This window comes from Pelophylax lessonae (genome assembly GCF_965119305.1).
Source record: "Pelophylax lessonae genome assembly, chromosome: 2".
Classification (NCBI taxonomy): Eukaryota; Metazoa; Chordata; class Amphibia; order Anura; family Ranidae; genus Pelophylax; species Pelophylax lessonae.
The window spans coordinates 414,489,425-414,516,360 of NC_138769.1; the positions used below are offsets into that span (position 1 = coordinate 414,489,425).

At 39.5% G+C, this 26,936-nt stretch overlaps 1 protein-coding gene across 1 annotated transcript in view; it reads left to right on the top strand.

Moving 5' to 3' along the window:
• The window catches only part of ZPLD1 (zona pellucida like domain containing 1), a gene marked incomplete at both ends in the record, with an annotated part of 114,080 nt that overhangs the window by 73,589 nt on the left and 13,555 nt on the right, over positions 1–26,936 (top strand). Inside the window, one exon of the mRNA XM_082244767.1 lies at positions 7,336–7,444. Coding sequence (XP_082100893.1) covers positions 7,336–7,444 — 109 coding nt within the window. The remainder of the gene's footprint in view (positions 1–7,335; positions 7,445–26,936) is intronic.

A 26,936-nucleotide genomic window follows, 5' to 3' on the forward strand; every position in this document is an offset into this window, starting at 1 on the left:
TTACATGAAAGTGCAAGCCTAAATAGTTGGTTAACTCATGCCTCATTACCTCTATGAAATTGTTTGTAAGTTTGTATTCATTTTCTCATGAAGCTGTGCGAAATTGGACTATTTATTCACTTTGACTTCTTACCTTCTGCTGTCACTGGAAAGCAAATCTCAAAAATGAAAATGCACACATTGGGTTCTAACTAGCTTATTTTGACCATGGATATAAGAGGACAGCTGAAGGTGCATGCATAAAACAACATTCCCTTTAAGTCTCCTAGGCCAGTTTCTCCTAATGGAGGTTACGGTTTATACAGTCCTGGGGATAAGGTAGACAATAGCAAACAGGGATAGTTTTTTAATCCATCCACTTTGGTTCCAGATCATCCAATAAAGACCGTATTAAAAGATGGTCATCACTTATCTATGGGCATCTTTATTCTTCATTTGGTCTACACACTAAACCATAGTACTGATATGACTCCTCATTAGAGTAGATCAAAATGTTATGATTGAATCAAAAGCATTCTTACTTTTTTTCCTTCTTTTCTGTATTTATATAGCACCAACATGTAATGTCAACTTTTTTTTTTTAAACCTATTCTATTGGAGTTTATGCAATATACAGAAAGCAGCGTTCGAATTAACAAAGATAACTCGGGGAGGTTACCCTGTATCAATATAACAGTATAAAAACTAAGTAAACATAAAATGAGAAAGTATATTGAGGATAGACATGTGGAAAGGGAAGTGATTGAAAATAAGAGGGAGAGACTAGAAGGAGGGACTGGGTGAGTAAGGGGGGAGAGGGGGGGGATGGAAATAAATGAGAAAAAAAGGAATAAGCAGAGGAGAGAGAGAGAGGGGGGGGGGAGAATGGAATGATGGAGGGGGAGGGGGGGTCTACAAGGGGGGGGGGGAAGAACCAGACAAATATTTGAACAGACAAATGTCTCAGGAGGCAGAAGACACACATTTATGATATGAAGATATATAGAAGAGGCAAGAAATAAAGGAAGACAATTTAAGAACAAGAGGTTATAGATGGGAGCTGATTATGACATCTGGTTAAGGGGGAGGTCAAGTGGCCTAAGATAGTATGAGGAAGGAGTAGACTAGAACGGATTAGAGTTATAAGGTGGAGGAGAACATTAAGATGGTAAAGATCATCATGAAAACGTAGTGATCTCGGCGTCAGACATTCTTGTGGCTATAACATAAAAGAGGGCTTAAGGAGTTAAGGGAGGAAAGAAAAAGACTTAGTTCTTATCAGGTGGGAAGCAATGGGACAACATGGGATAAGCATCTGGGATTCAATGTCATGGTTAGAATATCTGGATAGACCCATAAACCAATCCAAACCCACTCTGAGGAGGCAAGATAAGTTATATATATGGATATATATTGGGCAGATTTGCACCTCATGTTTTGGATGAAATAATTTATGAAGGGATATGCGAGGACAGCCTTTATACCATAGGAATGAAGAAAGGAATTTTTAGAGGTTTTTGGTGTAGGTGAATAGTTTGAAGAAGGTATAGTAGCTTAGGAAAAGAAACCATCTTGAAAAGGTGGCATTTGCCAAAAAAGGGAGAGGGGAAGGTCAGACCAGTTATCCAATTCTCTGGCGATTTTGTAAAGGAGGATATGGGAGTAGTTTAAGCGGTAGAGTGAGGAGGGCAATTAGCCTATTTTAATGCCTAGATAGGTGATGTGGGATTCAGCAACCTGGAAAAGGGAATGAGCGGACCGGGGGCGGGGATGCGAGTTTTAAAGAGGGGAAGGATCTCGCTTTTAGAAGAATTAATCCTAATTCCAGAGCAAGCCCTAAAATACGTAAAGATGCCATGGATGTGGGGCATGTCAGATTCTGGGTTGGAGGAAAATATCAATATGTCGTCAGCAAAAATGGCGGTGCGCAGTTCTTGGTTGCCTATTTTGATGCCGTGAAGGTTCGAGTGCAATAGTAGGAACCGTGACAAGGGATTAATGGCTAGGTTGAAAATGAGGGGAGACAAGGGACAGCCCTGTCTTGTGTCTTTTTGGACAGGGAAACTGTCCGAGATATGGCCTGGAGTGACCACGTTGGCAAAGAGGGAAGAATACATGGCCAAAATAAGGTCGGTAAAGGAACCATCATAGCTGAATTTCTGGAGAGCTATGCACAACCAAATGAAGCTAACGTTATCAAAAGCCTTCTCGGCATCCAAGGTAATAATGGCCAGATCTTCAGTGGGGTTTGCCTTTGCTTGTTCTAGGATGGCAAGAACCTTGTGGATGTTTGGGGTGGCCGAGCGTCCCTTTTGAAGTCTGATTGGGAAGGGTAAATTAGAGTTGGCATAAACTGGGCCAGTCTGTTTGCCATAAGTTTTGATAGAATTTTCGAGTCTAGATTGAGCAGGGAAATTGGGCGGTAAGAGCCTTGGTCTGCAGGGTATTTTCCTTTTTTTTTTTAATCAATTTGATATGTGCTTGAAAACCTGTGGGAAGATATTGTCCCCATCTAAGATGGCTTGATAGGTTTAAGTGAGGGTTGGGTATATAACATCGGCTGCAAGTTTGAAGAATTCTGAGGTGTATCCATCAGGGCCTGGGGCTTTGCCTGGTGCCAACGATGCTATAGCTGATTTGACCTCTTCAGGGATGATCGGGGCATTTAATTGGGCCAGATGAGAAGGGTCTATCTGAGGGAGCTGCACCAGATCAAGGAAGGCCTTTTCTACTGAGTCATTACCGGGGTCAGGGCCATATAGATGGGTGTAAATGTGTGTCATAATAGAGTTGATGTCCTTAGGGGAGGAAGAAAGTGTACCATTGGGTTTTTTAAGTGCTGAAATATGGGCCGTAGTGCGGGGGCCTTTGCAGAGGCGGGCAAGGAGTTTCCCTGCCTTGTTGACAAAATTGTGTTAGTGTAGGCCCAAGATGGAATAGTGGAGACGTTCCTGAGCTCCTGCCCAGAGGTCAAAGTGGAATTTTGCCTCCTTCCACGCATTCCTGTTAGTGGGGGTGTTCTGCTAGACGAAATTGCGCTAACCAGAGGGTGTCTCTCATATATAGATATTACCTATTGATTTCCTTTTTGTGCGCAGTTGAAAAAGCAATCATCTTACCCCGTAGCGCAACTTTATGAGTCTCCCAAAGCAGGTTAGGTTAACTAGCATGTTGCGCATTGTTTGTTAGGAATTCGTCCCAGGTTCCCTTGATGGAGTCAAGGAAGTCCTGGTTGTTGGCAAGGTATGATGGTAGGCACCAAGTTCTAGCCACACTAGGGGGTGAGAAGTTCGTCAAAGAAACGGAAATTGGGACATGATCAGAGATAGCAATTGCTGAAATAGAGGGATCAGCAGTGATTTGAAGCAGAGTGCAATTGCAAAAAAAATAGTCAATCCTAGACAAGATTCCATGGGGTGGGGAGAATAAAATAAAATCTTTGCCCACTGGATTTGCCAAATGCCAAAGTTCAGTGAGTTGGAGGCTGTCAGTAAAGTCCATAAGAGACGTGCGCATAGGACACGAGGGGGGGGGAGGGTGGTTTACTCGAGGATGTGTCCTCCAGAGTGTGCATTACTGAATTGAAGTCTCCCCTGAACAGGAGGGAGAGGTGGATAATGGGGGCTAATTTAGAAGTGAGGGATTGAAAGAAGGATTTGGCAGGGCAGTTAGGAGCATAGAAATTCAAGAGGATCAGCTCTTTGGAGAATAATTTTAGTTTCACTATAACAAAACAACCTTAGTTGTCTGATTCTAATGAGAGGTTTTCACAAGGAATGCTTTTGCGGATGAGAAGGAGTACACCCGCTTTCCCCTTAGTCGAGGCGGAGCCAAAAACTTAACCCACCCAAAGTTTGCGCATACAGTGAAAGTCAGAAGGAGAAAGGTGTGTTTCTTGAATCTATATTGGTTTTAAGCCTTTTGAGGTGTCTTAGGACAGCCCTTCAGAATTGTAGAGTGTAGGGGCACATTCTATGTCCTGTGGAGCCAATTGACTGCGGAGCAAGTTGTGTGATCTCCGGTAAGGCTTTGGGAGAGAAGAACGAGATAAACACGGCATTAAATTGAAGCAATAGAGCATAACAGTTATTATTAAAACCCAACATAATGATAAGGATAGAGTAGTAAACATGTGAACATCTCAATATGGGCATGAAAAGTGTTGCATCCGGAACTTAGGGTCGTGGGAGCGTCGTCAATATCAGGGCGGGATTGGGTAGTCCGTGAAGTGGAGTGAACCTTGATTAGCAGGGCTTATCTTGTTTGGGCCTATTGGAGAAGCGGGCTCTCTTCGGGGAGACTTTTCTTGGACTGCAGAGGTCCCTTTTGCCGGGGGGAGGGAGCGGCTGATGGCAAGGTGTCCATTGCGACATGCAGGAGGCCTGGATGAAGTTAGCAGCTTCCTCCGGGTGGGTGAAAGATTTGGGATCTCCAGTTGAGTCGCGAAATCTGGGAACTGCTGAGTAACCTAGTGTGAATTTTATGCCCTTTCAGTAGAGCGCAGTGCAGACAGGTTGGAATGCCCTGCGTCAACGGGCAACCTCTTGAGAATAATCTGTTAAAATCCAAAGTTTATGCCCATCCAGTTGTAGCGACTTGGCGTTGCGAAAAGATTTGAGAATGGCTGCCTTGTCCACATAATTGAGGTAGCGGATGATAATTGGATGTGGGGAGTGGCATTCATTGGAGGGGGAACCCAGGCGGTGGGCCCTTTCTGTGGTGCAGGGTGTTGTGATCCCCAGAGCAAGGGGTATCTGGGTGGGGCATACTTCTGGTAGAGAGCCGGCGTTGAAAGACTCTGGGGGCCCTATGATCCTCAAATTGTTCCTATGGGAGCGATTCTCAAGGTCTTCAAGTTTCTCCAGTATGTATTGCTGGGTTTGGGTTTGTTTCTGTTTGCTAGTGTGAGAGGATTGCATCTCGTCCTCCAGATCAGAGAGACGATGCTCCAATTCAGAGATGCGTTGGGCCTGTTCTCCTATCTTCTTGCGGAGCTGTACAATTCTCTGCCCTTTCCTGCAACTGCCCTTTCCACTGCTGCGGTGATGGTGGGCGATAGGATGGCGGCTACTGCTTGTGACATCCATTGGTACTGCTCTTCCTAAGGGTTTAGGGCAGTGTGCGGAGGTGAGGGGTTTCCCCCACGTGCAGAGCGTCGGCCATGAGGCCTGAATGTGTGGCAGCTAGAGCCAGAGCAGTGTCCTGGCTGGTACCTACGATCGTGTTGGGGGTGCCGTGTATCAGGAAACAGTTCATAGCAGGAGCCGTTGGAGGGGAGAGAGAGGAGCGGAGATGGTGAGTGTCCACGGTTGCGATGTGGCCGATGGAGCCGGAGCTGCTGACACATGCTCCTATCAGGCGCTGAAACCGGAAGTTATCGTAATGCAGTCTTTATTGGCTGGATTAAACCATTCACATCAATCCCTGAGTTTCACATAAACCTTCAAACGTAAGTGTCCCCCCCAGTGTATGCATCAAACATACACAGCAGTGCCAATTTGGGATCCCGCCAACGAACCTACAAGTATGTTTATGTATTGTGAGAGAAACCAGAGAATCTTGAAGAAATATTTTAAAAAGTGATATATAAATCTAGGCTCTTCCAAAACCTACTACTGTGGTCTGCCACAGTATATACTGTATATATATATATACATATATATATATATATATATATATATATATATATATATACTGTGTGTGTGTGTATATATATATATAGATCACTTTTAACCGTAATCCAGTGGAGTTATTCCAATACACCCATAAAATCAAATTTTGTGTCTAGGCAGAAATGTTTCTTGCTAACAATATATGTTAGTGTAATAATAGTTTCAGAATACAATATGTGATATAAACCTTATTTTTAAGCCGTTTAAAGTTTACTGCTTTTTTGGAATGAGGTTTCCAGATTAGTATACACAATAATAGGGCCACTCAGTTTCAATTAGACATATTCCATCATGTACTAGCTATGCCTTTAGATTATCTTCAAAACCAGGTACAGCAGCTCATAAACCACATTCTTATTAAAGCAAATTGTCTATTAGGTATGCTCTGGAAAATCCTTCACCCCTGCTATAACTTTGTTATATGAATTTGCAATAACTGACAGCTTGAACACCACAGCTCGGATAAATAATAAATTGAATTTTTTTTCAGTAATGACAGGATATATTGGAACATGCTAAACCCCAATGACTGATGACTTATATTATAATGGAAATGGATAATGCTAAAGGATTGGTTTACCTGTTAACAGTTGTTATTAGTTTGTGCTGTTTATTTTTCTGTTTTCACTTTATATTTTTATCATTTTAATTCCCTGCAGACAATTTAGCTTGCCATTCTTTTGACTATGCCAAACTATATTGAAATGAAACCCAATTTAATGTGATAAACATTAAGATTTGGGGGAAAAAAGAGTAAAAAAAAAATATTCATCACCGGGAATATAGTGTACAAGCCCAAGAAATAACCAAATCTATAAATCATGAGTTTGATCCACCAGATTGCAGTCAGTTGAGAAGTTGAAACTGGTCTTGAATTAAATGCTCCTTTGGATGAGTGAAATTTAATTTAGATTTTTTTGTGTGCAAAATACATATTATATATAAACTTTAGTTTGAAAGGTACCAACATTTCTGTCTATGCAGCTGGATTTAGAGCTTCAAAAATTTTATCAAATAAGGTTTGAAGGAAGTTGTACATTTTCAAATGTTAAAAGTCAGAAAAACTATGACAATCCTACAGAATTCAACCAAAGTTTTTTAACCATGTTTGATCGAGGTAATTTAAATTCCACTTTTTGTGGTTAATTAAAACCAGCAGTTTATGTCCTTGATAGTTTTGTGATTTCAACAGAAAAGAGAATCAAAAGTTTTATCATTTGAACCCATCACTATCGTCAGCTTTAGACAGGACCCATCTTTAACTTGTTCCTCTTTTGGTTGGCATCTATTGTCATCTTGTTTTTTTGTACACTATTCCGTTTATAACTTTTTATCTGCACACTGACAGGTATACCATTCAGTGCTGGTAAAACATTTGTTTTTCACATTAGGATTAGGTTTGAACCCACCTGAAAACTATTTTATTTTGTATTTATCATTAAAACATCAAAAACCTTAATCTCACTTTAATACATTACCTCTTAAATAGAAAAATATATATATATATATATTTATACAAAGTACATATTTATATATATTTTTTTAACTGAAGTTACTTTATTATATTCATAGTCATATTGATTGCTATTTCGAAACAGCAAAACAAAAAAGCACTTCTGTAAAAATACTGCGATTTTAAGAAGAAAATGTGATGTTAATGGTGTATGCTATTTAACCCCCACAGAGCTGCCATAACAGAGAGAAAAGAGATGTACATACAAAGACTACATTAGCACCCCAGGGTCTCTCTGGAAATGCTGTTGTATCTGCTGGGCCAATCATCACAAGAAGTGGTAATATATTTTGTCATTCCAAATTAAAATGTTTTCATTCAACTAGTGAGTCTATCTATCTATCTATCTATCTATCTATCTATCTATCTATCTATCTATCTATCTATCTATCTATCTATCTATCTATCTATCTATCTATCTATCTATCTATCTATCTATCTATCTATCTATCTATCTATCTATCTATCTATCTATCTATCTATCTATCTATCTATCTATCTATCTATCTATCTATCTATCTATCTATCTATCTATCTATCGATCTATCGATCTATCTATCTATCTATCTATCTATCTATCTATCTATCTATCTATCTATCTATCTATCTATCTATCTATCTATCTATCTATCATATTCTATCACCAATCATGTTCAGATTTGTAAAAAAAATGAAGGTGGAGACAGACTGCTGTATATTTTAACATCTCATCAGCTTTCAGGAAAAATGTAATCAAATGCAAATTAAACATTTGTTTTTACTGAATATGAGGTCAAAGTATATCTGGTCATGTATCCAATAACAACAAAAATGACAATAAAGGTACAGAGAAGTGCATGTGTTTATCAAAATCGGCAAACACGAAAAGGTAGGTAATTTAATTACATGGGTGTTTCACTGGGTTTCTAGTACGTGATAATACAGTATTGTTCCATAGGCGTTCTGCTTATACACTCTTCTAGCTACCTATTTACCTTTCAAAATATGTCCTTACTACCTTACCCAATGACACTGTTAATGTCAGGCCAGGGACTTGCCACAAACCACTGCAAAAATTTGCAACAATTGTTACTATTTCTGACTAGAGTTAATTTTTAAAAAAATATGCAGAATAAAATGAAGATCAGATCTTATGGAGTCCCTTTTTTAACAGATCTCTTTGTGTGACCATAGGTCCCAGACACCCATGCTCTCTGTACAGTGCTTGTCAACTATACAAGTCTATTATTAAAGTGATAGTAAAACTTCTTTTTTTTTATTAAAATAACAAACATAAAACAGTGTCTGAAAAACTAAGATATACAGACCCAAGATGGGGCTGAACTCAAAAACTGTTATATCTTATACATGTACTCAATCTATATGGATGACAGTTGCCAAATATAAAATAAAGCAAATAACTTAGAATAAATTTAGATTAGTCCCAAATAATTAAAGTCCACCACATAAATGTGTGATAAAAGTACCACCAGTAGTGTCCACAGATCATCCACAAGATGTTTTCCACTGTGTAGTGCTCGTTACTGCTACTTCCAAAGTGCAATTTATCTCACTACCCTGATATCAATGCCTCATATCAAGAGTAATCGGCACAAAAGGCTTTGTTAATATGGTTAGCTCACAACATTCCATCAATCTTCCTTGCTCCAAATAGTAATACCTCTTTAACACACTCCACCCAGCAACCGTCCAAAAGAAAATTAAGCAGAAAAAGAGTTGCAGGAACTGATCCCTATAATATGGACCCCAATCATAAATCGAGGTCAAAATGCACTTTTGCCCCTTCTTAGGCTATAATATCCATAGATCCCCAAACAGATTACCAGGCAAGGGGGTGATATCATATTTATTCAAAACTCAGCAAATACAATTTTTTTTTCATAGATTCTGTTACAGATGTAAAACAAATGTTCTGTAACTGAAATAAGTGAGATTTGTAGGAAGTAATTATATTCAGTATTGACTATAGAGTCATTTTTAAATTTGGAAATCTTTATAGTTAAACAAAATGCACAGCATGTCTGGTCTGGGATATTTTCTACAAGTAAGCACTGTAGAACTTTTGTGAGGTAGGCATATGTAACAAAACTGCAATGGTTGCAAATATGGAAAATCCTGTCGCCCTCACGAAGCACATTTTACATTTTTTTGTAAAGGCATTGCACACTCTAATTTTTTTTGTTTTAATAATGAAGTATTAGTGTAGTTACAGTATATTCCCTATGTTTTCTTTACCTTAACTTGTAATGATGTTCTCACGTGTTGTAGTTGCAGTTTGTAGTGTTATGGCTGATTGATTCCCCTAGGTCCATGTATTCATTCACCTAGCTTTTCTCTATTCACCAAAGAGACAGATGACTTCTTCTTCCAGGTCATGCAGCATATCCAATCATAGCTTTGTAATTTCCTCTGTATTGAATCACAAATCTGGGAGTGCTAATGTGATGAAGACACATCTCTTCCCTTAATTTTTGCGTGCTTGCACCTGTTTCAGATCAAATTACTAGTTTTCACCTGCAAAACACTAGACGGAGAGACCCATGATCATGGGATATATAGTTTCTTCACAGGAAGTTCTTAGAGGTCATGCATTAACCTGTGCAGACATATATTTAATACAAGCGCTCACTCTGTTAGGAATTTTAGGCGTGCTGCTCTCCTCGAGTGGGGAAACTCCAAAACACTGAAAGCAAACAAAAATGGAGGCACACACGCCTAGTATATTACCTTTCGACACCTTTAAAAACTTTATTAAAAAGCCAAAAACATACTCATAAACATGAAGAATAAAATGGCATATTTATGTCAACCACTATGTGGAGGAGGACACGTCCCTTTACTTGGACCGCTAATGCGTTCTGGGAGACATGCTCTCTTCCTCAGAGCTTAACCTTAATCTGTGCAGTGCCATACTGCATGTTGCATGTTTGAACACAAACAGAAACTGCTAACATAGGAATGTCTGTCTAATCAGTCCGCGAAACGCGTTGAATGAATGGGCGCCAGCTTGACATATATTCATCCAACTTGCTATGTACTGTATTTGTTATTATACATGTATCAACTATGTTGAATTTTAATATGGAATTTTTTGTAATAAACATTTTGAATTTTACTTCATTTGCTTACCTTGATTACTAATATATGTTTCCAATCCTACAAAGTCCCATATTTCAATATGACAATGACTGGGTGCTGGGACCAGTCGGTCTGTTTTTGAACCTTGTTTTAATATATATATATATATATATATATATATATAATCTTTAATATTGAAATATCTCCATAAAAGCAATTATGGCTGATACATTAAACATTATCACAACAAACACTAGAATATAACTGCAATACCTATGTACAGCTTAGTAAAGGCTTCCATATAAATACGCCACTGTATTAATTCAGAAAAATATGCTCTACAACTGCGGTGACCCTACATGTTTTAATTTCTTTTTACAAATCTTCTTCAGTGGCAAGGGTACGACAGAATTTATAGCACATTATCACATCTGTATGTGTTGCATTTTTATTTACAGTTGTATAAGAAATATATTAACCAAACAATAACCAAAGTTTAAGAGCCCATTCACACTAACATGACTTGTGAGGCGACTTGTGTAGCCCCAGGTCGCTTGACATAACAAAAGCAATGTTAATCAATCAGTGCCGTCTTAATTGGCACTACTGAAGTCGCTCCGACTTCAGAAAAGGGTCCTGTACTACTTTGAGGCGACCTGTGATCCGACTGTCCCATATACTTCAATGGGAGTCGCCTCCTTATCTTAATTGACACGACTTGTTATCAGACTTTCCAGGAAGAAGAAAGAGATTAGCCAGGCATTCCCCACAGACAAAGTCGCCTGTCTCTTCAAAGTAGTGCACAAGTCTCTTCCATGTCTCGTCCAAGTCTCTTCCAAGTCTCTAAACAAGTCTCTTCAAGTCACGGGGCGACTTTCTGGTCATGGTAGTGTGAACCGGCTCTTAAAGATACAGGTGCCTCACTAAAGTCCACCAAGGCCAGAGCACCAGGGTTTACCTGAACAATAGTTGATAATTGGAATTTAAATTTACCAGGACCCTACTCATATTGGTACGCTAGCAGCTTTCAGCTATTTAGAAGATCCATTATGTGTTGTGGCAGTGTTTCCTGTGGCCTGCTCTGGCCTTGGTGGACTTTAGTGAGACTGCTCACTGACATAGGGGACACAGATCTGCAGGATCACATGACCAGACTGGAGCAAATTAAAAATAGGTAAGTATACAGATACTATTTTTAATAATGGATGAGGGAACAATACTAATAATGGTAGGGAACAATTTTAAGAATTTTTTGCAGCTTCATTGATACCTGGGTGACTACATTCAAAATGATTGCCATTTATATTTATTGAGCTAATTTTTAATATATATACAATTCTTAATATATATATATATGATTTTGTATTGTTAGTCTTACCATTTCTCAACATCCACTTTATGTTATCAGTGATTCCTCACGTTGTGATTTATTATTGATTAATTAGACTTCTAATCAGGTTTAAAGAAACACGCATGGACACTTTGAGAACAGAAATCAGTCAAAATGAATGGGATCTGGAAATGTTTGGTCATTTAGCAGACTTTAAATCAAATAAAGAACATCTCAAAAATGCCATGGACACTTAAAGAGGAAATCACATAAACAGAGAGATCTAAGCTCTTGAGAGATAAATTGGATTACACTGAGGAAGTAGCATATAAGTGGAAGATCTTTAACTACCACCCCAAGAGAAAAATATCTGGAGGATAAAAACACTCTGTCCTCAGGACACCATCGGCTACTACCAGTACACCAAAAATAGTCATTTTTTCTGACACTGGGGGGTGAAACCTCCACTTCATCAACATCAACGTCAGGAACCCCAAAAGAGAAAGGAAGTCACAACAACTCACAAAGAAGAAAAAAATAAGAAGAGGAAAGAAATGCCATTGGTGTAGCAGGATTGATTTTTCTCATGTTTCAAATGTTTTGAGCTTTTCTGATTGAGTTATATCACAAGAAGCACTGAATGTCCTATCTCGTGGACTAGATTTTGCACCAACCACCAACTTTGACCTTTTTTTCACTTAAGTAAACGTTAACAACTTTGCTTGTCGCATTACTTTAGAAAAACATTTTTGAACACTGCTTTACAATCATTTTTATCCCATACCTTGCCTTCCCACCATCTTCTTCCACTTACAAATTTTGATTTTCAAGATTTTTGTTTGATCCATAACATGAGCACTTTGGATACATTTGGATAATCAGGTATCCATATTAATGATAAAATCGGGCCTTTGTACAGTCTTGCCATCTTGCCATCTCTTCCAATCTTAAATCAGATTTTTACCCCATAAAGACCAGGGGTAAACAATTGTATATCTTTCAAAAACTGTTGAACATGATCTTGTGACTCTATCTAACTCCATTGATACCTTTCCCAAACACCACCAAAACCTCACCAGAGTAGAAAGAGGGATTCTAAAAATTCCTCAAGATGATTCCAGTATTGTGATCCAGAGTTCAGACAAGGAAGGAGCTGTGGTCATACTCAACTCCTCTGACTATAATAATGATGAGGCCTTATGGAAACTTTGTGATGAAGAAATATATGCCTGTCTATTCTTATACCCTACACAGACATACAAAAAATGCTTAGAATTAATTGTGGGTGAAGCTTTCTTCATAGGGATCTTGAATCACATTGAGGCTAAGAAATTGATACCTCCCCATCCTGTTAAATCTATCTTTCCCCATCTCCCTAAGACGCATAAAACTGATGTTCCACTCCAGGGTAGACCCATTGTGGCGAGCATTGGCTCCTTGGGTGAGCCACTTGGCAATCTTATGAACTCTCTCTTAAAACCTCTGGTTTCTAGCATAGACTCCTCCGGGTTCCACTTCATGCCTTCCAGCAGCTTTCACCAGGAAATGTGCCTTTTATAGTTTGTTTGCCCAGCAACCCGTGTATCTTCAGCCATATAGAAAGTGTCTATAAACTATTTGAAGGATTGACATGATGGTTACCTTGGAGGGCTTTATACTGAAGAATACAATCCTGGGCACATTGAATTGGAAGTGACCGCAAAACCAACACTGCGACCTACAGCTCAAACATACCGCTTAACAGCAGTACAAGGCTCATCTTATTTAATCTTCTGGAGAGAGATCACTGTGAAGGAGCATCTGGAAACACTTGGGGTGTTTTGCCTTTTGTTGTCACTGCCGTTTTTTCATTATTGTCTGGTGAGTGTTTTGACACTCCACGTTCACCATCGGAGGAATCTTTCAGATACAGTGGATAACTCAGTTGTCATTTGACTGTGAAATTTTATTTGGTTCACTATTTGGACTTTATGTTTACAGTGATTCATGTTATCCTTTTGATCACTACCTGAGGGTTTATCTTCTTTGTTTGGATATTCATTTGTTAAAGCACTTATTGTATCACTCATTAGCGCTGCACATATTTTTATTTTATATAATTTATACATGTAATGGTGGGAGGAACAACATGTTTACAATGCATGCGACACATATATGGATTCCATCACTACATATTTTCGATCTATCGATGACCTGATTTGCATCATTGATCACAGTTTACCCACCACTGAGTTTACAAATTACTAAAACAAGTGTAGATTCCTCTAGTGTGCTACTAGGGTTAGCACAGGCAAATTCAAATGGCCCAGGGATAAACCTGAAGTATGGAATCTGGGTCAGGGTTATTACAGGTCAGGATTGGATGACTCATCCTGGCAGCTCTCTGGTGGCTCCCTCTGTTTCTGGAACATTAGAAAACATTCTGAAAGATAGTGGGCAGGGGCTAGGAGGGGTTGCTTTTAATAATTAGGGGCCCTTAGCCAAGTGGATACATGTGCCTGTTAGGGGACTAAGGAGCCCTTAAGTAGCAATGAGCCATGCCAGTCAGGGAGTCGGGTGGAAGATGGAGAAGTGGTGCTGAGGGGAGTCTGTCGGTGGCCCTTGAGGGACCCCTGCTGGGGAGGGGTTTTACCCTGGGCTGGAGCTAGAGAGGCTAGCTTGGAAGGATCCTACCACAGGAGGCAGCTGGAGGGAGCCTAACCAGGGAGGCAGCAGGTGCAAGGAGAGGTAGTTTGTATATCAGCACAGTGCAGGGACAGACAAGGGGAGAGACTGACAGCTGTGGCAGGTCTCTGTTGCAGACAGTGGTGTGCCAAGTCCGCATCCAACCTTTGCTAGGGGAGTCTCCATGTGTATGCCAATCAGGAGGACTGGGAAGAGAAAGCAGCCAGGTGGGCTGGTGGCAGCCAGGTGGGCTAGCATTCCTGCAAGCAGTAGAGCTAAGATCAGTGTCTACTGTGAAGCAGAAGGTGGTGCGAGATGCTGTTCACTTCACATGTGCTATTTACCAAGAGACTGAGAATTACTAGCCTGTAATGGGCTGTTGTTGAGCTAATGAGAGACTTTGTTCCTCTGGGAGTGATTCAGCAGAAGCTGTACAAAAAAAGGAACCGAGTTTGTGCAGGAGGAAGGAAGAAGAGGAATATGTAAATAGGGCAGAAGTTGTCCCTGGTTTTGTTTGTTGGACATTTTCAAGTTTGGCCTCCCATAATCCCGTACACCATCCAAGTTATCATCCCCTAATAAAAAAAAAAAAAAACACAAAACAAAACAAAGGAGGGATTTCTGTGTCTGGATGCAGGAAGAAAATACTGTGTGACTGGCTGTTTAGCAGTGGGGAACCTTAACATTGGCAACTCCTACGGAGGTAGTGCTCCACAATAATGCTCTAAATCTGAGGTTTAAATAAGAGGAACACCATGTCAAGATCAATTACTTGGATCTCACATTGTCTGGTTTAGTTAAGCATAAGAGTATGAAAGTGTGTGCACATAGAAAAGCTGCTCAAAAAAACACACTCTTACATGCATCCAGCTGCCATTCTCCTCATACTATTAAAGCAATCCCAAGGGGGCAGTTTATCCGAATCAGACAAAATTTAAAATTATGCATAATCTAAAGGCGCCCTTTTAAAATTGGGCAAAATCTCGAGGTTATCAATTCTAAAATGAAAAAAAAAAAAATGAAATTAATAATTTTACATAATGCAATAACATCCACGCACATAGAACACCCAACATTAGAGGTGCTGTGCAGGTGCCTGACGTCCTCCTTTTTAGATGATGATGTCACTGGTTGTTAGAACGCTGGCAGTTAGAAGGTTGTAATGGTGCACAATAAAAACCTGTGGCATTGTGTAACTAAAAGGATGGCTAGATCCACCCGCTGACATGAATAAACATTTTTGGTAATTTTTAGGCAATTCGCCAAGGCACCCACTGAAGAAACCTGAGGGCAACCCAGGGTGCCTGGGCTGATATATGGCTGATATATGTGGTCGCATGTACTGAGTGAAACATTCAATACAGAAGATTGAGTGATAGAATGTGGGATCACTTCTGTGACAGAAGAACGAACAAAAACACAAACCTGGCTAAACACGTTAACCTGTTACATCATCAAAATGTACAATCTTTTAAGGTACAGATTGAAGAGAGGGTAGACTGCCCGGCCCGGGGTGGCGATTGTTTCTCCCTCCTTTGTAGGAGGGAGCTTATTGGATTTTTAAACTAGATACCTGCATCTCCAGGGGCTTGAACTTTGAGTGGGATCTCACCCACTATTATGAATAGTTTTACTTATTCTTCTTATGGGGTTACCATTACCACTATCTACCCCAGTTCTTAGATACATTATTAAACTTATCTTGAGTTCTATCATCAGAATATATTTACTGAGTTTTCCATCCATTTGACCTGATCTATATAGAGGTATAGAGTGCATTGTTGGAGATTCCCTTTATTTAATTATTTATTTGCAGATTACTCAGATTTTTACATCATTCATTTTTATTTTTTTCTCTCATTTAATATTTTTTCCTTTGTTTTTATTTAGGATTAAAATATAGTTTCAACATTTATGGGGCGATTTTTGCATTTTAGGCTTAACATTGAATTACATATATTTGCTTTTGATACATCTCTCAGGGAGCTGGCTACTACAGATCCTCTGTGATCCATGTGTGTGTGTGCAGCTCGCACACATGGATTCTTATGACTAGCCACATACACACCTGACATCCATTTTACCACTGAGTGGCAGCCAATGATGCATTTAACCACCCCCCTCTGCTTGGTGTTTCCATCCCCATAAATTAGCTCTGAGGGGCTGAGCGAAACGAGTTGGTGATGTGGCCTGGTGGGAGCCCAGGCTGAGACTACCATTCATCTAACTACAAGTGGGTCTGCATTGATGTGCGGCTTGTGGGACATACCTTTTGCAAAGCCAAATTTTAAGTATAGTTATAGTTAACCTTTTATTCCACTTTAAGCAAATACAAAGTGCCTTTTGAAACTACACTTACATGTTAAAGATTGTAAGACAGTTTATTGATTTAGATCTTTAAGACACAGAACCACAGTCTGTATAAGCCTGCAGGGCCTATTAAAATACTGACAGGAAATTCTATCAATAAATTGCTTTTTGCAACTGAGAAACAGTAACTTCATATTATCTTACAGTAATGCATATGTTCCTGCTTAGATAATAATACGATTACATAACAAATACAAATTGTGTTGTTTTTTTTTTTTTTTTTTCAGAGGCACTATGCACTGCTTGCTTTAGCTGCAATTATCTGTCAGCTCTGACTCAGGCTGTGATGATAAAGTAGACATGTTGTTCTTTTTCAGTTATGAATGAATCAAAAATGAACAATAATTTTTCTTTCAGACATATGTTTAAAATGTTTGCTTAAAACTTTTGATATAGAACATGGACAAAGCTGGCTTAAAGTATATTTACACCTTTGCAGCCAAATTGGCATAACACCCACTTAATATGTGTTATTTGCTCCCCTTTAATTAACATAACTTAAGAAAAAAAAAAATATATATATATGTATATATATATATATACATATATATATATATATATTTTTTTTTTGTATATATGTATGTATATATATATATATATATATATATATATATATATATATATATATGTATGTATATATATATATATATATATATATATATATAAGGAACGCAAGACTGAAGATTTCCCCTTCTGTGCAATGATAAGACAGGAAGCTGGGGAGTTAAAGTGGTTCTAAAGGCAGAAGGTTTTTTTAACCGTTGTGCATTCTACGCAAAAAAAAAACCTTCTGAGTTCAACCCCCCTTATACTTACATGATCCAGCAATATGGATGGATGGATGTATATGAGAGCAGCAGCTCTCCCAGATCTCCCTCTCCTCATACAGCAGTTGGAACCATTGGCTCCTGCTGCTCTCAATCACAGCCAGTGAGCCAATGAGGAGAGAGTGGGGGGTGGGGCCAAGCCATGCTATGTGTATGAAAAGACAATGTCCATTCACAGGAGCAAAGCTTGGGAGTGAGCCTGCTTAAGTGCCCCCATATGAAAGAGATATGCTGTTGGGGGCACTCAGCAGTGGGGAGGAGCCAGAACAGCCAGACTCAAAAAGAAGAGGATCGGGGCTGCTCTGTGCAAAAATATTGCACAGAGCAGGTAGATATGTTTGTTATTTAAAATAAAGAAAAAAAAATGTAAAATAAAAAAACGAAACTTTAGTACGACTTAAAGGTTTGCCATAATTACCCATGTCTGTACTGTGCTGGCAGATCTCATGATTAGTTGTAAACGAAATTTGGACATGGTCTGTCTTAAAAAGGGTTAAAGATGTCAGGTCTATCACAAGTTTGTCCCTCTACTTCTCTTTTTAAATTGTTTAGAATAGCTTACAGTCCTATGTATAAACCTGTTTAAAAAAAAAAAAAACAGCTAGAAGGGTAACAAATCAATTTTTAAAATTATTCCTAGGTATGCTGTGTGAATAGGAACAATTAAAATGTGACAGCAAACGTAAAAAAATCACTGACTTTTTATTTTTTTTATTTTTAAACCTGCAAGGCAAAGTTATGCACTATTATGCATCACATACTAGCACATTATGTGAAACTTACATTAAAACGAAGCCCTCCAGCCATGTTCTGTCACCGCTGAGCTTCCATCTTTACCCGGTATTGTCACACACATGGATGTGCACAGTAGCTGCTGTTCACGGCACAGGACTCACAGCGCAGGAATGCATCGGGTATGCCGTTCCTTCAGAACGCATGCGCTGGTGATGTCACTGGCGGCTTCACAAGTAAATATCTCCTAAACTCTACTGTACCTATGTGTAGGCCTTACTCTGGGCTTACCTATACATAAAAACTAACCAATTGTTTGCTCCTACTGTAAGGTGGCATTGTATTTGATAGATTCAATGGATAAAGTACCACCAGCAGACTGATAAATTGGCTAGAATAAAAATGGATGTGCACAATAACTTCAACTGCACAAATTATTTTCTGATAGTAGAATTGACTGCCTATGGGTTTCCACTGACCTATGCAGTCTCATGGGAAAGAAGTGTTTAACATTTTTTTCCCCTCACAGTATATCTCCCTTGCATGAAAGTACTGTGTCTGGCTGTCCGTAGTACACATAGACATGCACACAGATCAGTTAAAACCATTCATATTTATGTGCCACTTGTTTCAGGAAGAGCACTTGTGGCAGGTGGTTTGTTAACAAACATACGCTATATTGTCAAAAATATTGGGACGCCTGCCTTTACACACACATGAACATTAATAGTATCCCAGTCTTAGACCGTAGGGTTCAATATTGAGTTGGCCCACCCTTTGTAGCTTCGGCTTCAACTCTTCTGGGAAGGCTGTTCACAAGGTTTAGGAATGTGTCTCACATTTGTGAGGTCAGGCACTGGTGTAGGACGAGAAGGCCTGGCTCACAGTCCCTGCTCAATTGAACCCCAAAGGCCTTCTATCGGGTTGAGGTGCAGGCCAGTCAAGTTTCTCCGTCCCAAACTCGCTCATTCATGTCTTTATGGACTTTGCTTTGTGCACTGGTGCGCAGTCATGTTAGAACAGGAAGGGGCCATCCCCAAACTGTTTCTACAAAGATGGAAGCATGAAATTGTTCAAAATGTCTTGGTATGCTGATGCCTTAAGAGTTCCCTTCACTGGAACTAAGGGGCCAAGCCCAACCCTTGAAAAACAACCCCACACCATAATCCCCCCGCCCCCTTCCAACAAATGATTTAGAACCAGTGCAAAAAACAAGGTCCATAAAGACATGGATGAGCAAGTTTGGGGGAGGAATCTGACTGATCAGTCCTGACCTCAGCCCAAAAGAACACCTTTGAGATGAATTGGAGGCTGCGAGCCAGGCCTTCTCTCCAACATCAGTGCCTGACCTCACAAATACACTTCTAGAAGAATGGTCAAAAAAATGGTAACATATGCAGACTAGCCCGCAATTAAATTTTTTTCCCCTAAATGGGTTTTTATTGATAAGCGGAATACAACAACAGTATCCAATGTGTGTATCTCACTGTAACATATGCAGACTAGGCCGCAATTACATTTTTTCCCCCTAAATGGGTTTTTATTGATAAGTGGAATAGAACAACAGTATCCAATGGGTGTATCTCACTGTAACATATGCAAATTAGCCCGCAATTAAATTTTTTCCCCTAAATGGGTTTTTATTGATAAACGGAATACAATAACAGTATCCAATGGGTGTATCTCACTGTAACATATGCAGACTAGGCCGCAATTTATTTTTTTCCCCTAAATGGGTTTTTATTGATAAGTGGAATAGAACAACAGTATCCAATGGGTGTATCTCACTGTAACATTTGAATGAAAAACTGAAAAATATTTATTTTTCCCTAAAAACTGAAAAAAAAATTTCCCCTTAAATTGGTGCTTTTTGAAGAGCAGATTAGAAAAGCAGTGTCTAAACACTGTATGTCAAAGTAAAATATGAAGGAAAAAAGTGTTTTTCTTTTTTAAATCCAGATTAAGCAGACACATATGCACTGAGCTTGCATTACATGGCCGCTACACGCCGCATGCCTAACAGGTTGGATACTGTTGTTGTTCTATTCCGCTATTGAATAAAAAAAACCCATTTGAATGAAAAACTGAAAAATAATTATTTTTCCCTAAAAACTGAAAAATAATTATTTTTCCCTTACATTGGTGCTTTTTGAAGAGCAGATTAGAAAAGCAGTGTCTAAACAATGTATGTCAAAGTAAAATCCAGATTCAGCAGACACATATGCACTGAGCTTGCATTACATGGGCACTGCACGCCGCACGCTGCCCACCTAACAGACTGATAAAAGTTTTTTTTTCTCCCTCCTCCTCACTGGGCTCAGGTCAGGGCAAAAAGATTGTGCACTGCACCCCCACACAGTAAAATCAATGTAGATCAATGTTTGATTAAAGAAGATTCTTCCTATTCTTTCCCTGAAACTCCAGCCTGCCCCTACAATAATCTCCTATCTCTCCCTCAGCAGAATCAGGAACCTGTCCCTAGTATAGTTAGAGCAGAGTGACGTTTGGCGCTATGTGAATCCAGCTTATATAGAGGCTGGGTCACATGCTGCACTTGCCAATCACAGCCATGCTATTAGTAGGCATGGCTGTGATGGCTTCTAAGGGCACACTAGTTAAATGCTTTGCTGATTGGCTGCCTTTCAGCTGTTGAAACCGCGCCATTAAAACCGTGACAGAACATGAAATAACATTACCGAACAGCGAACTGTATCCCAAACATACAGTGAAATGTTCGGGTCCGTGTCCGGTTACCGAATACCAAAAAGTCCGGTACGATCCCGAACAATACAGTCCGGGTTCGCTCAACCCTACTTGTTAGGTCTATGTTTTGTATTAGGAACAACTTCTGTTGCCATGTACCTGTTTTATGCCCATTTCTAATTGCAGGGGTGTTTTGGTGTTTTTTTATGTTTATTTATTCTATCTATTTAAAAAAGTGTATTAGGACTTGGTGTTTGGGAGGGGGATATCTTTTATTTCGATATAGCTTTGACAGGGTTTTTTGTTTTTGTTTTTTGGGTGGGTCAGCAGTGTGAATGCAGAACAAGCAAAGTTGAACTTTATTAGCAGAAAATTATCACATTCTATTGAGGTAACATTTACTGTTGCAAATCACCAGATTGTGCATTGCATTGCAAGTACCACATACTCAACCGGACTACTGCCATAGCAGTGAATAAAATTAGGCAATGCCCTAGTCATAATGCAAAGGTTTTTTTTTTCTCACACACACCTAGTAGGGGGTGAGCAGATTGTAAAACCATAGGACAAAGTTGTGATCAGGCCTCACTTTTGAGGGGCAAGACATGTCTGCACAGGAAAGTTTTATCAGTAGCTACAAATGTTTCCTGTTCTTGCCCTGAAAACTGCCCTTAAGAAGTGAGCTGAATTATTCGAGCACACCATCAGTAACTTAGTGATGCTCATGGTATATGCTGCAGGAAGATGCTCATGATATAATTTAACTGATGTTGGGAAAGAAGAGAGCATCAGTAATATAGAGGTAGGGGACAACAGACAGGGAGAATCAATTGTCGGTGATGTTCTTGAACTTAATGCCAAGGGGGCTTGAGTGATGAGAATTGCAGGAATGATGAGATTGCAGACCATACATGATTGCCAAAAATTATAGAGGAGGAAAGTAAGGGAGAGGCACAACATCAGTGAGGAAGTATGTTGTCTAGGGGGATTGTTCAACGGAGTGGAGAGAATAGGCACCTTATTCTATGGATACAGGGCCCTGGAATCCAACAGTCTGGACCTATTTTGAGACATGTGCTGCAAACAGCAATGTAGAAGTTTGCAGCCTCTGCCTGCAGCGTATAAAGTGTGATAAATTTACCAGTCAATTTGGTACCACATGCATTAGGAGACAAATGCTCAAAACAAAGCTCTTTGGGTGCAGCCAATGCAAGATACGGTACGCAGCAAACAAACCTGCAATCCTCCTGCTTCTTGCTCCTCCCTTTCCCTGTTACCCTACTCCATAAGAATCTCCATCTACATCTGCTGCAACATCTGTGACCCCAAGGGATTGGGATGGAAGTATAACAAGGAGTTTGAGAGGTGTAATTTACAAGACATCAAACAAAGAAGGTCAACATGAGGTCCTGCAGAGTAGGGCCAAGTGAATTCTTCAAAGTTTCCATAAACCACCCCTGTATCTTTGGAAACATTCTTATTCAGGGAGTTATCTCTTCCCCATTTAATGGAACACAAGAAAAAATATTCATCCAGTCACGCCAATGCCCATCATCTCAATGCTGACTTGGCAAAATAGATGTTCAAGCTAATGCCATTTTTGCCCTTTGTTGAATTTTTGGTCTATGCCGTTTTCACCCAGAAGAGCATTCCTGCCCTCCACCAGCATGTTGAAGTTAAAGTCTCCTTGCTGCTGGAGTATGTGGGCATGTGGTCCAGCAAGCATGGACATCTGCTACATCTCCTTCATGGCCCACTCCGCAATTTTTCCGGTGGCTGGGCAGAATGCAAGACAAGAAATCACTGAAGATGGTGTGCTCAGTCACTTCTACACATTGGCTTCCTCTGGTGAACTACCAGTCGGAGGAGACCTCAGGGCCTATGCAAAGGCTGGGACAGAAATTCCACTGGGGCAGGGTTTTTTTTTTAGCCTTTGAAAGGTGACTGACCCAAATCCATCTGCCAGGAAAGATTGTTTGTGAGAACGCTATCAACCTGCAAAGTTCACACACATGCCTTGCTTGGCATACATTCTTAACCTGTGGTGCAGTAGTTACTAGTTAGGTACCTTGACTTTCATGATGTCTTCTGGCTGGCCAGAAGAGCTTGTGCCCTCTTCAGGTGGTCATACCAAGCTAGTGTGCACCTAGCTTAGTAGTCTGCTACTGTGTGGTGTAATAACCAGGCAATGGAGACAGAGTAGCATGAGAAAAGGAGGACTTCCTACTGTCTTAGGGCCCACTTGAACCCTGTGGGCCACCACCAGTTACAGGTGGTGCATGAAGAGGAAGAAGATGAGGGTTAAGGCGAGAATGAGGACATGAGTCATGCTTTCAGGGGTTAACTCCTCCCAAACCTGGAAGTGTACATGGGGTGAGATGTTTGCGGATACAGTTGCCCTCACTGACACTGAGGACTCAAGTTACTCTGCCATCAGAAATTTGTGCCAGATGGGCTCATCATGTTGCAGTTCCTGTGCAAAGACTTCAAGATTCAAGACATTAATAAGTAGGACCTTTACTGGTTTATTACCCTATTGATTCACTGGAACACTGCTGCTGTCCTGCTATCATTACCATCTCATGCCTCTGCTGCTGGTGTGCTATCTGTTGTTATCTCCTGCCACTGATACAGGCCTGCCAGCATTACCATCATATGCAGCCATAAGTCTGGTGATTTGGCACTATCAAGGTGACACAGTTATTTAATATGCAGCTGCCAAGTTTGAGCATATTTTTCTACAGGGTCATCCCTGCATTGTGCCTCAAGGTTTGAGTGTATTATACTGTAATTCTACTGTCCTGGTGGTCCAGGACCGTCAAAAAATGTGATAGGTAGTTAGGAAATTAAATGTATAATTTATGCCCCTAGAACACCTGAAGATGCTACTTAGATGTTGGGCCTCTGTATGTAGCCATACTGTGTATAAGTCTCACGTATGTGGTATCGCCATACTCAGGAGGAAGAATGTATTTTGAGGTGTAATTTTTTCTATGTACATGCTATGTATCAGAAATATCTTATAAATTGGCAACTTTGTGTAAAAAAAAAAGAAAATGTCATTTTCTTTCCACATTTTCTATGTGTATGAGGGCACACCAGCACTATGATTTCTTCCATTTTTATTAAATGTGACATTTTGGGCTGTAAAACTGCATGTGGTCTATCATTTTCAAATAAGGCTTGCATAATGTGCTGCATGCCTGTGCATTAATTTTGCCTCTTGCTTTGAAATAAATTGTCAATAATTTTAAATTTACTTCAAAATCTGCCTCACCATTTTAATACATGTTAAAGGCTGCCCCAACTATCCCTATTCAAATATGCTGTACTAATGCAAGATGTGCAGTAAATCTGTGCAATATTTCTGCCCCTTGTACAGTATCTGACATAATCCACTAGAATTTCTAACTCGTGTTAAAATCTCACCATCTTCAAATGCAGTCTACTAAAAAGTTAAAGTTCAGGAAAATAAAAAGACACACATTGATGCAGCTCCATAATCATTATTAAATAAATAAACAAATAAATACTGTAATTAGACCTGGTAACAGCCTTTTGCTGTCCCCTATACAGCAAAGCTCAGAGTGGGACATGGAGAAGTAGTACAGAGAGTCAGTTACTAGTGCTCATGTGGGACATGTTGCTAAGGCAAGCCATAAATTACTTGATGTTCTTTCCTTCCACCATGGGTAGAAGGAAAGAAAATGACTCACTTTTCATTGCCTCCTGCAGTGCTATTGTATTCTGCAAGTAGGGGGTGCAGGGAGCCGATTCAAGCACAGGGAGAGCATGAAAACCGATTGCTACCTACCAAACCACTGTGCTGTTTGCATTTCATATGTATATGAATAAGGAGTTATTTTGGGGATCTTTTGCTTGATGACAGATTTGACTTTAAATGTATGAACAATAATAGAAGAGCAAAAACCTTTTCCACACCAAGGCAGAAGTACTTTGGAAAGCATCCCTCAGATCCATCAGCATCTCTCAGTTGATAACACTGTAAGCCACTAATCAATAATCCAGCAAACAAGTACTTATGAAATGAAGTGCTCTTACCATTTCTCCAGAAGATGAATTCTTAACAGATATTTTTTCTGAAGTGGAAAGCACTTTATAGCAGACCTGCAAAGATAACAGGCGAGGTACTTTTAATTAAAGCCTACAACCAGTGCATTTTAATGTCATTAGGTGTGTTTACAGCCTGTCCTGCTGTTTCAGTGTGGCATTTATTTTTTAGGATGATTAGATTGTATAAAAACGAAAGTGGCAAAAATTGGTATGTACACAGAACTGGCAGAAAAAATGCACAGTCTATTGCAATTAATGTTGCTGCTCCAAAGCTAAATGATTCAACAAATACAATAAGCCCATTTGGACTGGAGAAGTAGGAACCTTATAACTACTGGATTTAGATGAGCCAAAAACCTGACTATTATGAATTTTGAAACATTCCCATACAGAAAACAGAAATAAACAGTTTACAAATCAAAAAGTAACAATATCCTGGCAATATTTTTGTTAAATACCTACTAGAGAAAAGATAACTTGTAAACAAATCCAAATTAAAATAATCAACAAATTAAAACAAAATAAGAATTGTCAATACAGAATTTATCAGCACCAGGATGTCACTTAGTTTGCTTCATTGTTATTTTGCTAAATTGTTAGAACAAAGCTGCAGGAAAGATTAAGCAAACTGGTGATAATAGGTCTTGTTAATGATAAGGGAATCATCTCACCTTGTATTAGAAGTGTGCAAACAGGAGTGAGGAGTAAAGCTGGCATCGCAATTAAAGTATAGGCTGAACGCTGAAAAAATTTCTGATCAGATGCAGTTGCTTTTTGGGCAACAATTTTTTACACTGCTCCTTTGACTTTTTAACTGAAGGATGTCCAGCAGGAGCCAGATTCAGGAAGTGAATACAATTTGTACAGTGTATGGTCAGTTTAGGTCAAGAAAAGATACCTTGGCATGTAAATGGTTAAACATTTGGTAAATTTTTTGTTAATAAGGAGAATGAAAAAGAAAGCTTCTAGAGAGCTCAAACAAAATAATTTAGGAAAAATGTATAGACGTTGGGTTTCTCAAGAAAGGGAACCATTTATTATTGAAATAATTTTGTGTGATGTACGTTAGGACAGCTATTTTTATGTAAACATTGTAGTGAATTTAAGGAAATTAATGCAATTTTGTACATATTTATTTTGAGGTCTATGGAAAAAATCTACTGCTCTGTGTAGCTCCAAACACACCTTGTTCGGTTAGAGAAAGAAAAGTGTGAAAGGAATCAAGTACTGCTATTCTTTCTCTATAGAAAAAAAAAAATTTGTAAAAAAAAAAAGCTAAAAAAAAAATGACACTTAAAAGAGATGTATGGGTTTTCTGTTTTTCTTTTAATTCATACTTACCTAGGTGGATTCAGCATTGGTCCGATGCTGCATCTGTCCCCTGGCACCTCTACACTGAGAACTGAGAGATCGAACACCACCGATCGCTCGGTTCTGACAACTCCATGAGCAGAGAGCTACTGACTGTCAGTCACAGCTCTCTGCTCTGCCCTCTCCTCCCTCACTGTAGTGCTGAGTTTTGGAGGGGCGGGAGAGGCTGGCTCAGTGTCTCAGCGGCTCGCTAAGAGGCTGAGCTGGGTGTCAGTCCTGGGATCTAGGCAGATTCCGACTCCATAGTCGTAATGACATGGAGACTGGACTAACTTCTATGATGTCAGCAGAGAGCAGACTTCAGCCTGCTCTGTGCTGAAAATGGGTCACAGGAGTGCAAAAAGAACTGCACTCCTATGACCCATAGGAGAAGTATAGCCAAACGAGCTTTAGGTAAAATGGAAACAAAAGCTTTCAACCTTCCAAATCTGCTGTAAACAGCAGCTTATTATCAAATGGTTGACCTGAGATAAGATACTGCACAATAGGCTAATTTATTTTGTCCTGTTTATATTATGTATATTATATTTACATTCACGTAAGGTATAATTTTTATGTAAATTTTATAGATTCTATTTTTGAATTGATGCATCTTCCCCCTCTTGTTTACTGATGTATGGCTC